Raw genomic sequence first — 15483 nt, forward strand, 5'->3', positions numbered from 1 at the left:
TTTTTCGCTGCCCAGGATGTTTCTAATTGCCTCTCTTTAGTTTGCAAGTTCATTTGGACCTGGAAGATACCTAGTGCAATAGAACTGTCGTCTTGATTAATGAATTGGATGCTGCTGTCATACAAATCATCATTTCCCCCCTGCTCAGATGTACTCTGTGAAAAGCCAGCTGCTCAGTGGTTCTGGTCCAGGCCATGCTGTATGAACAAGTGGATAGATTTGCCCACTGGCGTGATCTCGTCAGGGGCTGTATTTTCCATGCATGGGTGCAGACAGCTGGTGGAGCCCAAAGACTCTTACTAGGGCATGAGATAGAGTTTATTTACGCACCTGGCTGTCACATCTGTACAAAACACCCTGACAGTCTCCTTTCAACTCTGAAGCGCTTAATAAATTTATTGTAATGGAATTAAGTTGAAAATGTTAAATGTAGTTGTGACAGATATGAATTATTTGAGGCAAGCTAGGCCAAGGTTTTGGGGCGGGATCCCCTGGAATTGCTATCTTTTTATCCAAAATAAAGGAGAGAAAAATGGGAAATAGAGGATCTTTAAGAGTTATTGTTTTGGGGGTTATTTCTTCATTAGGTTTGTGTTTCTGTTTGATTACCTGCAGTGCCTTGTGGGGGGAACATCACCACCCAGAACGGTACAGTTTACTCTCCTGGCTTCCCCAACCAGTACCCCAATTCCCAGGACTGCACTTGGCTTCTCACAGTGCCGGTGGGATATGGAATCCATCTCAACTTCACTCTGCTGCAAACAGAGCCCTACAATGATTTCATCACTGTTTGGTGGGTACAGCAAAGGTGTGAGGACTGACTAGGGTTGCTACTAAGGCTCCCTTTCGGAAAGATGCTCTTGCTGATAAATAGAGCACCTATTGCCATGGTGCTTGGGTAGTGCTGTGTCTGAGAGTAGGAGTATCCTCTGGGGACACTGGGATGAGGATTTGGAATTTTTTAAACTCCGTGTGCTTGATAGGGCCTTTAGATTGAGGACCATTGCTGCAAGGGGCTAGAAGTTGGACAAGGTGACGGTCTCCAAACTGTTAATGTTACGTTTCTGAAAAATGCAGGAAGGGAGTGCAAGGTCAGTGAAGGGAATGATACTGAATGACTAGGCTGCTCGTGCCAAGTGGTGGAAATGTCATCCTTTGGGTCTAGAGGGGAGTCTGTACAGGAATCCTTAGCTTTCATGGTGCTTTTGCCTCGATGTTGTGCAGCTCACAAGGAGTAGTCCCACCCTTGGCCATATAGCAGCGCCTGTAAGACCTTATAGGTCTGTCTTGCCATTAATTTCTGTGATCATCAGCAGTTAAAAATGAAGCACATCAGACCCCTGCAGTGCCTGGGATTAGCTGTCACTGTCCCACTGGTTTGCCACAATTACCGTGAGCAGGGGCTGAGCTGCGGGGGGGATGCAGACCGGCATCCCAGCTGCGGTGGGAGGGCGTTTGGCGGCAGAGCCCCTCGTGTCCTGCTGGATGCTTTCGTCAGCCTGTCCCTTCATCTCTGAAATGCTCTGCTGAATGGAATAAGGAAACATCTCTTGGGAAGCCTAAGGGGCTTTACAGAGGAGACTTCATGAATGGTAAACGGGGTCTTTATCTCAAGCTGAATTTAGTTGAAATGAATCTTGTTCGGACTCGCATAATAGAAATTGCCTTTCGCTTCTGATTTCTCAGACAGACATTTTCTGGGGCTCATTTTTCTTTCCTTTTGCACTTCATCTATGGCTACCTGTCTATGGATAGAGGCTGAATGAAGAAAAAGCCATTGGTAAACCATTTACATCTACCAATGTCCTCTTTTGGTTTTTCTTTTGCAATCAGAGATATGCAGAGATCCAAGCTGATCTCCCAGACTGCAAAGGCAACGCTGGGATGACATTAGGCACCAGAACTGGCTGTGACCCCCGGCTGCCTTTTAAATAGCAGCAACTGGGAACTGTGACCTCTGATGTAAAATGGGCACAACTCTGCTGTGGTTAATGAAGTGGCACTGATTTCTTCACCCCAGGAGCCTTACAGGCTGGGATCTTCCTTTCCTATTTGGAGAAGGGAACAGAAATGGCATATTATCAACTTCAGTCAGCCAAGGGAGCGCACGTAGCTGTACTGGCTAAAGAGCTTGTGGCCAAGTTCTTGAGCTTGTAACACTCAATCAATATCCGACTCTCAAAATATCTCGGTGTCTGCTGTGCAAACAGGGAGTAAAGCTCCTTTGAAAAACTGGCCCTAATTCTTCAAGTTCTGAAGTTAAAAATGAAGTTTGTGTTTGTAATTGTCTACTAGGTGAGCACTGCACTGGCAGAGAAAATTGTCCTGGTTATAGTGGAGCGGGGAGGGGGACTGGGGGTCCGCGTCAGCTGCCTAGGGAGCTGCTGAGATGATACACAGACGTAGAAAAGGAAGGACAAGGAGGGAAGAGCAGGAAAGAGTTTCTGTGCATGCAGTATAGGAGGTTGGTTGTTGCCTAGGATTAAAGACATGTAATAATGCTCTTTCCTTGTTTTTCTGACACGATTTTAGGGATGGTCCACAGCAAACAGCCCCACAGCTTGGTGTGTTCACTGGCAACTCTGCTAAGAAATCAGCCCAAAGCTCTTCCAATCAGGTCCTGATGAAATTCCACAGTGATGCCGCCAACGGAGGGATTTTTGCCATTTATTTCTATGGTCTGTATTGCTTACTGGGCAACACATGCTTTATACCTGCCTACGGGATGCGGAGGGGCATGGGTCGGTTGTGGCTTGTTGTGGAGAGGACTAGTTCTGGGGAAGAGAAGATGTGAAAAAATACACTTTTACCTGAGACCTTCCACAAAGGGCCCGATTTTCACAGGTTTGAGATTGAAGGTCTCTTATGCAATCGAGTGCTGGTAAGTGGTCACACAGTCTGTGCAGATGTGGAAATCCATCTGTAACATCGTGATAATTCAAGCACAGATCAAGTGCCTGCAAACTAGCAGCCATGTCAACCCTACGCCTCTCAAGGTGATGCCTGTAAATATCATCCTCCCCGTGGCAGATCCCATTATGGATAGCTCCACTTCGTTTACCTAAAACTCTCCTTCCCATCCAGTGTTGGCTGGATGCGGTATTGTCTTTCCAATGCTATGCTAAACCAGTTGGGTCATCTTGGGTGGCCTGTTTTAAATGGCAGCTCTGTTCCAACCGAGAGGTGACTTCATTTCTTTGGGGAGGAAAAGGGTTCCTGTAAATCCCTGAATTACTTTGGGATTCTTTGGTGTGAGTGCAGTTCATGCTAGAGAGATGTTGGGTATTACATTGAAATGAGAGCATTTGCTTTCCACCACTAAACAAGAACCCAACTTTAAATTGGATTAGCTAACAAGTTCCTACGGCAGTACTGGGATTTTGGAAAGTGCAAATGGAGACCTCCTCTCGCTTTGGTAATTTGCTAGCAACGACATCAACAAAGTCTTAAATGAATTACACGATGAATCTGTGCAGAATGTCTTAGCTTATGTTCAGTTCCGAAAGGCAAGTATTATATGGATAGGCTGAATTTAAAGAATGTTTGCTAGGCTTCGGAGGGAATTGGTTTACTGCTGCAAAACACTGTAAGATTTATACTACTAGACAATGGTGCATATATAACAGTTATGCAAAAAATTATGGTTTAGGCAGTTTGGCTCAGAAATGAGCAGTATGTAAACACCGCTGCAGTTCAGCGAATGCTTCCTTTTGTAATATGAATTAGATACTATCATTGCTATGGTTAGAGCCCATCGGCATATGTTGCTGTTCTCTAATCTTGATAGCGCTTTATACTGATGTTTCTTTAGCTTATGGTTTATGTGGGGTATAAAGCCACTCGCAGGCATGAGAGGTCTGGGGTTGGTGCTGGTAGGTATCGGTGCAGGCTAGCAGTCATTTATAACCTGTTAACCGGCTGGGCACTCTGGCAACTGCTTGGCCTTTTATTGAAGTGTCATTTACTGGCTTATTGCTCCCTTTATACATGGGACTTTAGTGTAAAGCCTAACCCCAAAGATGTCAGTGATTGAGGTGGTTGCCTCCAGGGTGAGATTCTTCCCTCTTTCCCAGGCTCTCGTTCTGCGTGTGGTGCCTTGCACACCAAGAAAGGTGCGGGAGAAGGGGAAATTTTCACACCGGGCTCAGGCTGTGCAGTCAGTTAAATCTTTGGCATCGCCCTTTGGGGTGTAAATGCAGGAAATGCAATTTCCTTGGGATCTACAGCAATGTATATTTTCATTTCTGCGTCTGCGTGCTGGCAGGTCTAGGAGATAGGAGACGTCCTCCTTCAGCTTTAAATTGTCTTTTCCTGTACAGTGGTGATCAGCACTGTGTCAGAGAACCATTGCCCTTTTAAATGCCTGCAAAGAAATGTTTCCTTAGGGTGGAGGAAGGGAGACAAAAGAATGATTCACAGAGCTTAAAGATTCAATAGCATCCCTTGAAAAATGATGAAGTTGCACCTATTATTAAATGGGTTAGTTCAGGTGCCAGCGCGAACTGATGTGTGAGCGTGATGGGAAAGGGTTTTATGGCACAGTAACTCAAGGGGGTCCCAGTGTGGTTTCAAGGACGGGACTCTGCTTTGTCCTGGTGAGAACAAATGGATGTGCTGTTGAAAGGAGCTTTACCGGTGCTGTATCGCCCATATGCTGAAGCCATCTTAATCACACCTCGGTATTGAAATATGGCCCATTAAAGGGAGGAGATTAATACTGTAAATGCTGGGTTATCTTTCCACTTCAATAGATGCTGTCAAGCACTTTTTAAATAGCAATTAATTTAAATTTTTGTTATGGTTTCCTTTCCTTCTTCCCCCACTGTCAAACATCTGTTTAAAAGATTGCAAATAAGTGTGTGCCCTCCTAGAATGGCTCTTTGCTGTGTAGCAGAAGGGTTCTCCCTTGCTGCCTCTCGCTCCTCTCCCGTCCCACGTGCAGGCTCTCCCAGCTCCTTTGCTCATCCATTCTCTTTGCTCCCATGCTGGATTGCAAAGTAGGGGCTGACTGAATTACAGATCTGGCACTTTCCTTTGACACCCTCCCAACCCCGGCTGAGTTTCGCTCACTGTAATAGCATGTGTTTGTTTTTTCCTCCCCCTTGCACACATGGGATATGTAAGCCCGTCCTTCACATTAACCAGAAGGGCTGCATTCCCTCCAGCCCGTTCCCTGGACCTCCAAATGGCACGTTTTTCTACACACCTTTTGGGAAAATGTTATCCTACCCTGGGTAAGGGGGTAAAGAAATTGGGGTAAGACGATGGGGCGTCTGCTTCTTTAAATGTGTATTTAAGCCTCATTAAGGCTGCTGCCAGGACTGCCAGCCTTGCCGTGGTGTGAAGAGTTCGACATCGTGGAGTTAGTAAGAATTAATATTCAGTGGCAGCTTGAGCTCCAGTACCTTAAATTAAAGGGCTGATATAAATTTCAGAGGAAGTTATGCTTGTCCAGGGTCAGGTGCAGGGGGAGCAAAGATGCAGAGAAGTGCTGAGCAAATAGCAGAAAATGTCTTTCATTAATATTCATTTAGTTCCCAGTACCATATTTTCGATTTAACCGTGCTCACAGCTCTCGTGTGTTTATTTTCATAAGCAGCACAGTGCTCAAGCCTTATGCACCCACATGCTTGTAAGCAGTGCATTTGTTTTGCTCAGTGTTAGCTGATCTTCAATTTTTGGTGGAAAATTTGCTATTTGCAAGGTATTTGGTCAGGTGCATGAGCCATAAGGAATTGTTTCTGCTCAGCTGGATTTCTTCTTCCCGTTTAGCCACATGGCACCCCTGAAAAAACACCTAATTGGGCAAAGAGTACAAGGTCTGCCCTGTTCTGCCTTCTGTGAGGCACTGACATCAACCTTGCATAGGTTACTTTGTGAACTGCAAGCTGCACACAGGATTTGCAGTTGAAACCATTAGCGCTCCTGGAATTATTTGCAGAAGAAATTAATGAATAATTCCAAGTTAAAAGTAAATCAGTGAGTTTTGCGATCTCTGTTTGAGGACAGGCGGTAAGGATGAAATTCTCTGAATAATTATTGTGATTTACTTGGTGCTGGAGCAGTCTGAGACTCTCCCTCTTCTGTGACTGATCTAATTCCAATGAGGTCACCAAGATCTTCTCTCTTAGTATCCCAAAAGGTGCCCGTAATGTTGCCTCACATCTGCGTCAGTCATCCTCCAGTCTTCATCCGAAAGGGCACCTGCATCTCCACAGACTGACGAAAATCCATTTCCTATTAGGTGTAAGAAACTGGAGGAAGCTGCTTAGGGGCACAAATACCTGGAGCCATCTCTGTAGGGTTTGGAGGGGGAAAGGGCTGGTTGCACTTTTGCCAATTCCTTCTACTTGTGGAGAGGGAGGATTTGCTCTGATGTCTGTTGTGCTTAGCACCAAGACGACTGCCTTCACCCCCAACTTAACATCTCCTACTCTTCCTTTGCTCTTTCAGCCTACCAGCTCTTCAGATGTCAGCCACCGACCATCGTTCCCAACGCAGAAATCGTCACCGAGAATGAAGAATTTAACATAGGTAGCCTCTCCTGGTCCTCTTAACCCTCCTTCCCCCTGGCCCAGGTGCTGGGAATGCCCACAGGAAGACACACGTGTGTTGTCACCCCACACCTGGAGCTTCAGGAGACTCTTCACAGGTGTAGTTGTGTGTGGCGTGGGGAGCTGTGCGTGACCTTGCTCAACACCCAACATTCACACAGAGTCAAACCGATCCGATTGTCCCGAGGCTTTTCCTCTCTGATATTACAGAAGTGGTTTGGCTTTTGTGAAAGCCCTGAGCTTATTCGGAAACATTCAGAAATCTTTGCCACGATAATACTCTCAGGTGTTTCAAACAAAGCATTGTGTGAAAGCTTAGAGGCCGTTATTCTTTTTTTTGAGAACCTTTCACCCATATCGACTGTGCTTTTTGTGGTTTTTGCTGCTGTTCACGGTTACATCCACATTTTTAAGTATGTCTGCAACCAGTGAAGTAGCCGTGATTTTTTTTAAAGCAGCTTTTCTCACTGTCTGCTCTCTTTGAGGGAAGTCTCCACCTGAAATAGCTTGCACAAATCATGATAGTCTCAGTGACATGACAGCAGTTTATCCCAGCTGAGACACCAGCAAGCCTTTCTATGCCTTTTATTTCTGCACGGTCATGCCAGAGCTGGATGGCAGAGGCACGGTCGAAAGGTCTCTGCGCCCCATGGTACCCTGTTCCCAGGCCACGGTTCAGCCTTAATGAATTGATCCTTCTCTTGAGTCAAGATGTTTTCTGTTTCTGTCTGTAGGTGACATAGTGAGGTACAGGTGCCTTCCTGGCTTTACCCTGATTGGAAATGAAATCCTGACCTGCAAACTAGGCACTCATCTCCAGTTTGAAGGACCTCCACCCACGTGTGAAGGTAAAGCTGGGGGTGCCCAGCATGGCAGCCAAAACTTCCCTACCCAGAGACTGCTGCAAAATGTAGGGGCTTGCTAAGGGAGGGAGCAAGCTGGATGGCAGCTGGGGGAGGTTTCTTTGCACATACTGCATCTTCAGGGTTAATTCTCAGATCTCCAGGGTCCTAGTAGTGCAAAACCACCCATGAGGAGCTTGTGAGGAGGGTAGTGAGACACGTCTGCGCAGGGAAAGGCTGTTCTCCCGACCCACCTCACAACCTGTCCTGGGGCCAAGCGCCTTGGCTAGGCTCAGGCAACGACCAGCAAACAACAGTGAGAGATTTGCTGGGTGACTTATTGCAGCCATGCCCTGATAAATGATAGGGAAAATTCCTCCACGCCCTGCTGGCTCCGGGGAATTTGCTGGGTCTCTACGCCTTCCGGGGGGGTTTGCCTCGCACTGGGTACCCCTGCGTTATACCCCAAGCCCCCGGTTCAGGAAGGCATTTCAAGCCTGTACTTCCCTGAGCAGCCTCTGAGCAGAGGTCTAACACGCTGCATGTCTGACTGCATTCGCAGAGTCATTAAAACAGTCACCCGAATGTCCTTACCCGGGGACGGGGGGAGGAATTCTGCACTGACAGTTTGCTAGTGATACATGAACAGTCAAAGGAAGATCAGGCTGCGGCGAAGTGAGCTCCTCTGGCAAGGCAATCCTGCAAGGAACAGCTTCTCTATTAGTGCCACAGAATGTATTACATGGGAGAAAAATGAAAGCCCCAAGCACGCTGCGTTGTACACCTTGCTGCTGCTCAGGAGGGATCCCAAAGATGTTTCCATGCTACCATGTTACCTTATTTATCCTCTGGAGCTCACTCCAGCCGTGATTATTTCATCTCCTTCATTCCCTCCTATCTGAACATTTTTACCATATAATGGGATATTTTTCTATAGCTTTATTCTTTCTGAAATAGCATGAACTGAAGGAGAGAAAGGGAGGTCATTCAATTATTTACTGATGGTTGTTATCCTGGGGGTAAAGGGACTGCTTAAATTACATCTGGCCACCAATTTATAGAGGTCAAAAAATCACTGATGGGATTAAGGATTTGGAAAGAATACACTGTTCTTTCTGGATAGTTCTGGCCGTTTTCTATTAATACAAGTACAGTGTTTGCACTGGGTTTTAGTGACAATTATGGATAAAGATCCCTTTCTTTTTATGCTTTTTGCTTGCTTTGTGTGTTTGCTGCCTCTTCTGGGGTGTTTTTGCTGGCCTTTTTATTTAGTGCTTTTAGCTGGATTTAATATTTTCAGAAGCAGAATGGGCTGTACTGATTAGAGAAAGGAATTGGAGTTCTTATGTCCTACTTAACAGCTCTGTGGGTGGCCTGGGATAAGCCTGTGGTTCCACACCTTGTTCTAACCCCGGTAATAAAGTTTCCAGGGATTCCTGGGGAGTGTTTTGTAACTTGAGAATAGTTGCTTGGTTGCAGTGCTTTTCATTTTGAAAGAGATATGAAATAACGCAAAGACAGTTGAAATTGTTTGTTTGTAGTGTTGCTTTTTGCCCCTTCCTTTAAATGTGGCAATTGCTCAGATTTGTGGAAACACAGCACACTTCACTTGGATCCTACATCAGGGTTTAGGGATTCTCTGTGAGCCCCAAGGGTCAAGGTGTGCCATGGATGTACACAGGTAGGAGTTGTGCTCTATCTTCACCTAGCTCGTCAAGACAGACCTTCTTGGCCATAGTATCTTGTGTTTCCTTCCTTCCTCTGCAAAACAGGAGAATTCATTTAGTATTGTCTCTCCTTCACGTTCCCTGCAGTGCACTGTCCGATGAACGAGGTTATGACAGACTCCACCGGTGTGATCCTCAGCCAGAGCTTCCTGGGAAGTTACCCTCACTTTCAGACCTGTTCTTGGGTGGTGAAGGTAGATCCGGCGTATAACATCTCCCTCACCATTGAGTACTTCCTGAGTGAGAAGCAGTATGATGAGTTTGAAATCTTTGACGGTAAGAGATTCACCAGTTTGACTTGCATAGCAACTGAGGGGAAAGGAAGGAAACAGCAGAGTTTTGTTAGTTGTTAATCTCTGTTCCCAGAGCGCTCTGGGGAGAGCTTTCCACCGCTATGCCTATAACCTTCTGCTGGACTTAAAGAAAGCTGCTCCTAAGACTCATTGATTCTGTGGATAAGAAAATATCAACGATTTGATTTTTGCATGACTCTAAAGTATTTTTCCAAGAGGCAGGAGTTAGCAAGCTCCTGGGAGAAATGGTAGCGGAGGTTGCTGGGAAGGGACGAGCTGAGAAGGTGGGACTTCTCATCCCTGAAGCCCATGCAGACCAGATTTTCAAGGCCCATGAGTTCTCATGAACTGAGAGGGGATCTGTCAGTATTCACAATGATGCAGCTTTGTAACCAAATGCAGAATACAAGTGCTGTGCTGATGCTCCTGTGGTTTCCCATTGGGACTTGAGCCAAAGGCATACTGCCTGGAGCAAAATCGTGGTCTTACTGCAATCGACTGGGTTTTATTTGCTGTTGGTTTCCCGGGAGCCAGGTGTCTGCACTGGGACTCGTGTTCACAAAAACCGCTGAGCATGAGCTGCTGTTCCTGGACTCATGGTGAAAGCTCCTGTGCTACAGTTCCACAATACGCCTGTTCCTTCTGCAGGAACACCCTGGCGCGTAAGGCCCACGAGTGACTGTTTGTTTGTGCCAGCCCTGACTTTTCCTCGCTTCTCCGTCCTTACAGGTCCCTCTGGCCAGAGTCCGCTGCTCCTGTCGCTGAGTGGGAACTACTCTGCCCCTCTGACCGTCACCAGCAGCGGGAACAAAGTCTATCTCCGTTGGTCCTCTGATCATGCCTACAACAGAAAAGGTTTCAAAATCCGCTACTCTGGTAAGCACACAGCAGAGACTGCTCACCTCTGCCGAGAACACGGCCATCTCTTCAGCCAAGGATCTCCATGAAATTGCTGCAGAGGGGCATAGGCCATCTGTGTTGGCAGAAGCTGCCAGGGCCTGGGAAGGCACACAAAGCCAGGCTCATTCTGAGCTGGTGAGGCTGGGGAAGGCAGGTTTATTTCCAGCAGAAACCTTGAAGCTTTGGCTGGTTTCTCAACCACTCTTAAGAATCAGAACCAGAATATATAACCGTAAACGGCGTGGCTCTGGATGAATGAAACCCATCCCATGCAATTCACAGTAAAGATTGCTGTATAACTAAATTATTGTGTCCTTGCAATGAGGCCGTTTTGAGATGTTTGAAGATGAACGTCACAAAGCATAAGAACTTGTGTTAGGAGCTGCTTGGTGCATGAGGCACAACTTACAGGTGACTGATCGTGTTACAGCGTTTGCAGTGAACTGTTTAAAACACGTTGTGCTCCTGCTCAGGCGTTGTGCCACTGCTCTCGCAGGAGCAGGATCAGTGAGTCTTGGTTGCTCATTCAGCACAAAACCGCTGCTGGATACTGAATGTTTGCTGAGAATTCCTTAAAATGAATTACTGTGTTTTGGAACTTAGCAAATCTTAATTAATGGAAGTTATAAAACTGGGTTGAGAACTTGCCAGTATGTCATAAATAAATAATGACTTTACTCAGTAAATTAATTAAGTAATATTTAATTATCAGAAATTAGTCTTTATTTCTGGAGCTGAGTGAAACTTGGATAGTAGCCCTGCAAAAACTTTGACTTTGTATTTATCCATCACAGGTTCTCTGTTTCTTGTATAGCCTTAGGTTATGGTAAGCTCGGCATAATTCCTGAGAAGAGGAAGGGAATTTGTCTTGATACGGCCCATCCAGTGACTGATTTATTTTCTTCTGCCCTTCTCTCCAGCTCCTTACTGTAGCCTCCCGCAACCGCCAGCCCACGGGTTGATTCTCAGCCAGACGGGTCTGCACCCTGGCAGCACGGTCCGCTTTGGCTGTGACACAGGCTACCGTCTCGTTGGCCACAGCACCACCACCTGCTCCCAGCACCCTCAGGGCTACTTCCACTGGAATGAAGCGATCCCTCTGTGCCAAGGTGAGAGCAGGCAAATGGATCGTTACGAGGATCCGGGAGTCCTAGGAAGGAATGAGGAAGACGCGGTAAAAATAAAAACCTATTGTAATTCCCCCAATTCCCTATTGAGAACAGGCTTGGAGCTGCAGGTAGGCAGTGAGAGGTGCTCCTCCTTATCCAAGTCCTTGGGAATAGATGAGCAAGGAGGGAAGAGAGTAACTGTTTGGGACCGTTCGGGATGGGGGAGAAAAGCATCTGTGTAAAGGCTACCGCTGTAGAAGTGTTTGAACTCTCAGTAAAGACACAGCCAAGCCTCGGTTAAGGACAGGAGAAGCTTGGAAGAATCTGGAAAGGCTGGCAGGAGCATGGGTCCTGCTGGGTTTTAGTGACTGGAATTTCCTTTGGTATTTCTGGAAGTGCCCTCTTTGATCTGCATGTGTCAACAGGGGATGAGAAATTTTTTGGGATTCGGATGGTGCCCAGTTTCTGTTGGCTTCATATAAGATTTAGGCATGTAGTTGTTCTTTCCACATTTCCTCCTAATTAACCGTAATCTTTATGATACATCATACTTAGCACAGGGCTCCTTCCAGGCGTGGGAGCGGAGGGGAGGACAGGGCAGTGTGCCCCAGGGGGCTTTGCTTCTGCGCTATTTTGTCTCCCTCACTATGTGCACTTTCTGATTGCACCTTTTTCTCAATCCGCCAATCATCCCTGTTCCTTTGTGTTGGTAAAATGCCCATCTTTATTCTGATGAAGCCTTTCAGTGTCTTTGAACATTCATCCGTGTTCCAAGGGGACTGAGCACTGGGTATTAATATTGCATTGACTTCCCTGGAAACTAGCCAGAGAACAGAGACAGCGTAGGCAAAAATCTCATTGCGGTGTCTGCATTGTTGTCCAGTCCAAGCTGTAAGGAAAAGCAGGATTATTTAGTGTGGGAGGTACCAAAGAGCCTTGGAAAAAAATCCTTTCTGTGCTCCTGAATCACTTAGTCTCTTTGGAAATCGCACAGGGGTGCAAGCAATCCTGCTTCTAAAGGGTGGTTTTGTGCTGTGCGTGCTTATATCCATTTGGAGCCCTCTCAAGGCTGTATTTATTTAAAGGTGAGTGGAAAGCAGTAAACCAAGACCCTGCCACCCAGTCCTGTTGGCAAGGGAGAGCTGGGAAACTGGGCACAAGCTCAGACAGTGATTTAGCCTCCGCGATAACGCGGATGGGGACAAACGCCAAGTGCTGGAATGAGCAGATGAACCGCGCAGCAAGACCGGCAGGCACGAGGGGCTGTCATGGCAACTGTGCCTCCCGAATCCTTAGCCCGGCGTAAGGAATTTCTTGTCTTTTTTTAAGGAAAATCATGTAATCAAGAATAGATACAAATGCTGCTAACTCTTTCCTGCCCTGCTGTGCTGAAAAGCCTCATGTTCAGCTCCAAAATCTGTATTTGCTTCCAAGAGGTGTAATGGTGTGTGGGGAATGGATTTTCAACACGGAGGCGGGGAGGAGATAGAGAGAGGATGTGTGGGGAGGTTGGGAGAGGATGTACTTGGGTGAGGTATCACCTGACAGCAATGATCGAAACAGAAACACGTCCCTGCGCACCAGTTTCCAGGCCACCAGGGAGGGAATCAGAGCCAGACCATCCATGGCTTGTCGCTACCTGGCCTGGAAATGGGGGGGCAGGGGCTCCTGCGGTGTTGCTGAGCACCCCAGGTCTGCGCCATGGGATGAAGGGGTGTGGGAAGAGGATTTCCCATGGGAGCTGCGTAAGAAGCACTAAACCCACGCACCCTGCGCCGTTCTGGTTCAGCTAAATGCGTAACATGTCAGGAGATCCGTGGACGCAACCCATGGTGCCACTCCATGGCAGTCACCAACACAGAAAGAATGCCAATTCGTAGCATTTTAGGTAGGCTCCTGCTCCGATTTCCCCTTTGGAGGGGCGCATGTCTCCCCACTGACCACACAAGAGAGCAGCTTGGTCAGGAGCTTGGTGCTGGATGTCCCTCTGGAAGAGCCTGTCTCTCTCCAGCGAAGAGGAGAGCTTGCTGGTCACGTTAGATCCTGAGGTTTCAATAGCCCCTTTGGGAAAGTCACCTCCTCTCTCTGTTTCCCCATGTTTACGTCAGGAATCTTAATACTGGCCCATGGTTATCAAGTGCCTTGAGATGGATGCAGGAGGTGAGTGAGCGGCAGCGAGCCGGAGCTGTAGGAGAATTCATGGCGGAGCAGCTCCCCCCCCTGGCCTCGAGCAGCTGATAGCCAGGGCTGGCTCTGCTCTTCTTGCCCACTTCAGCTACATAAAATCCAACATCCTTTTTTTTCCCTACGTTGCTCTCTAAGCCAACTGGCAACCTTTTGTTTTGGGCTGTACTCAATTTCTCATCCTTTCTGGTGGCCAGGACTGCATGGCAGAGGTTTGGGAACTCGATCCATAACACTGCATAAAATACTCACACAATCAGCTGTGTCAGGAGGAGGGGAACTGGGGTACCCGTAAACACATGGTCTAGTTAACAAATGACATTTCCCATAGCTCCTTTCTGCCAGCGCATAATCCTCTTCCCCTTCCCGATCCCCCCTGAATAATCTTTACTACGTGCTCTGTCCTAGCTGACATTTATGGAAGCAGCAGAGAATATTCTGCAGGGAACAATCTTGCGTTGGCACAATGGGGGAGAGCACAACATGATCTAATATGCCCTTTCTGTCTCTGCTTCCTATTTTTAAGCTGCTTTGTTTTTGGAATCCCAGCTGCAGATTTGCTTTCATAGCCTCTGTCCTTTGTCCTAGCACATCATCTTCCTGCAGACAGAGTTTTTGTGCCTCTGAACCCCCATAAGTGCTCCTTCCCCTTTTTCCCTGGACCATGCTCTCCGTGGTTCTCTCCAAGCCAAATGCTGGTTTGCTTTCCCCTGGAACAACTACTGTCTTTCGTCGTCTCTGATTCTGGTGGATTGCAGTGCCCACAATTTGAGCCTCAAAAATGCTCTTCGGAGCAGATGGCAAGTTCATTACCACCCCAAAAATCAAGCTTCTCTGCTTTGTCCAGGGCTCTGTAAATAAAAACTTACTAATACCACATTCTGCTCAAGGAGCTGGATTTGCAGGGAAGGAAGGATCCTGCCACGGGTGCAGGGCAGCAGAGGTTGCAGCCCCAACTGGCTCTCCCTGTCTGATCTTCGTGTTGTAGCCCGGCCATCTACAGGTGAAGAGGGTTATAGTTTTTTATTTCTGGTGGCTTAAAGACATTTTTAGTTAACTGTGTCTGGCCAAGAAGCACTGTATTATTGCTAACTTTTGTATGGGGGCAGGGCTTACGCAATGGAAAGGCTCTAAAGGATCAAACAGACCACGTGAGAGGCAGGCGGAGGGAGCTCGCTGGGGGGTAGGACTAGGCAGCAGTAAGTCATCCTTCCTAGTGCGGAGAAACGAAGGCAATTGGCAGCTCCGCCTCATTGACCTGGAGCACAGCTGGCCCTGGTCTCTCTTCACTCCGGTGTCCCTCCCTGTCAGTCTCTGTGCCTCAGCTTCCTGAGTGGTGGCAAATAGAGGTGATGAGTTTCGGTGAAACATCAGGCTGCGGAAGAGAATTGAACAGAGAAAGGAGAAGGCTTTGCTGGGGGCAGTGGCATGGGAAGCGGGTCAGCTTTCTCACCAGCTTCTTTGGTTGGATGCAACATCGGAAAGTTATAGTAAGCAAACTACCAGGTGGAAGGGAAAGGGTAGGACCTTCCCCATCCCCTCTCCTTTTGCCTCAGAATGAAATTGGTATTCAGCGTGGCTGCTTGTCTAGACACCCAGCCTTGTAGAGAGATCCGCCAAGCTCCTTAGCTCGATGAAGTGACATACATGTGATTATCATTTCAACCAGGGATATGCCTGATCGTGCTAATACGAGCCTGCTGAATTACTCACACCTATTAGCAACGCCAGCGTCTGCAAGGTACTGTGTAGTTGTGCTCCCGGCTGGGGCTTTGGCCGACTCATGTAGCAGTAGTGGGGTAAAAGCGTCTTGGACTTTGAGTGGTGGAAAGCTCCAGTGGTTGTGCTGATACTGTACACGGTAAGTTTGGTCT

The 15483-nt window shown here is 47.4% G+C and overlaps 1 protein-coding gene across 1 annotated transcript in view; it reads left to right on the plus strand.

The window, feature by feature from the left end:
* Positions 1 to 15483, plus strand: part of LOC104081695 (CUB and sushi domain-containing protein 2-like) — a 306834-nt gene that overhangs the window by 255794 nt on the left and 35557 nt on the right. The window contains 7 exon segments of the mRNA XM_009584534.1: positions 616 to 793; positions 2533 to 2678; positions 6454 to 6534; positions 7289 to 7402; positions 9211 to 9399; positions 10146 to 10292; positions 11237 to 11425. Of these exon segments, the coding sequence (XP_009582829.1) occupies positions 616 to 793; positions 2533 to 2678; positions 6454 to 6534; positions 7289 to 7402; positions 9211 to 9399; positions 10146 to 10292; positions 11237 to 11425 (1044 nt within the window).

The sequence above is a fragment of the Fulmarus glacialis genome, unplaced genomic scaffold (genome assembly GCF_000690835.1).
Source record: "Fulmarus glacialis isolate BGI_N327 unplaced genomic scaffold, ASM69083v1 scaffold6559, whole genome shotgun sequence".
Classification (NCBI taxonomy): domain Eukaryota; kingdom Metazoa; phylum Chordata; class Aves; order Procellariiformes; family Procellariidae; genus Fulmarus; species Fulmarus glacialis.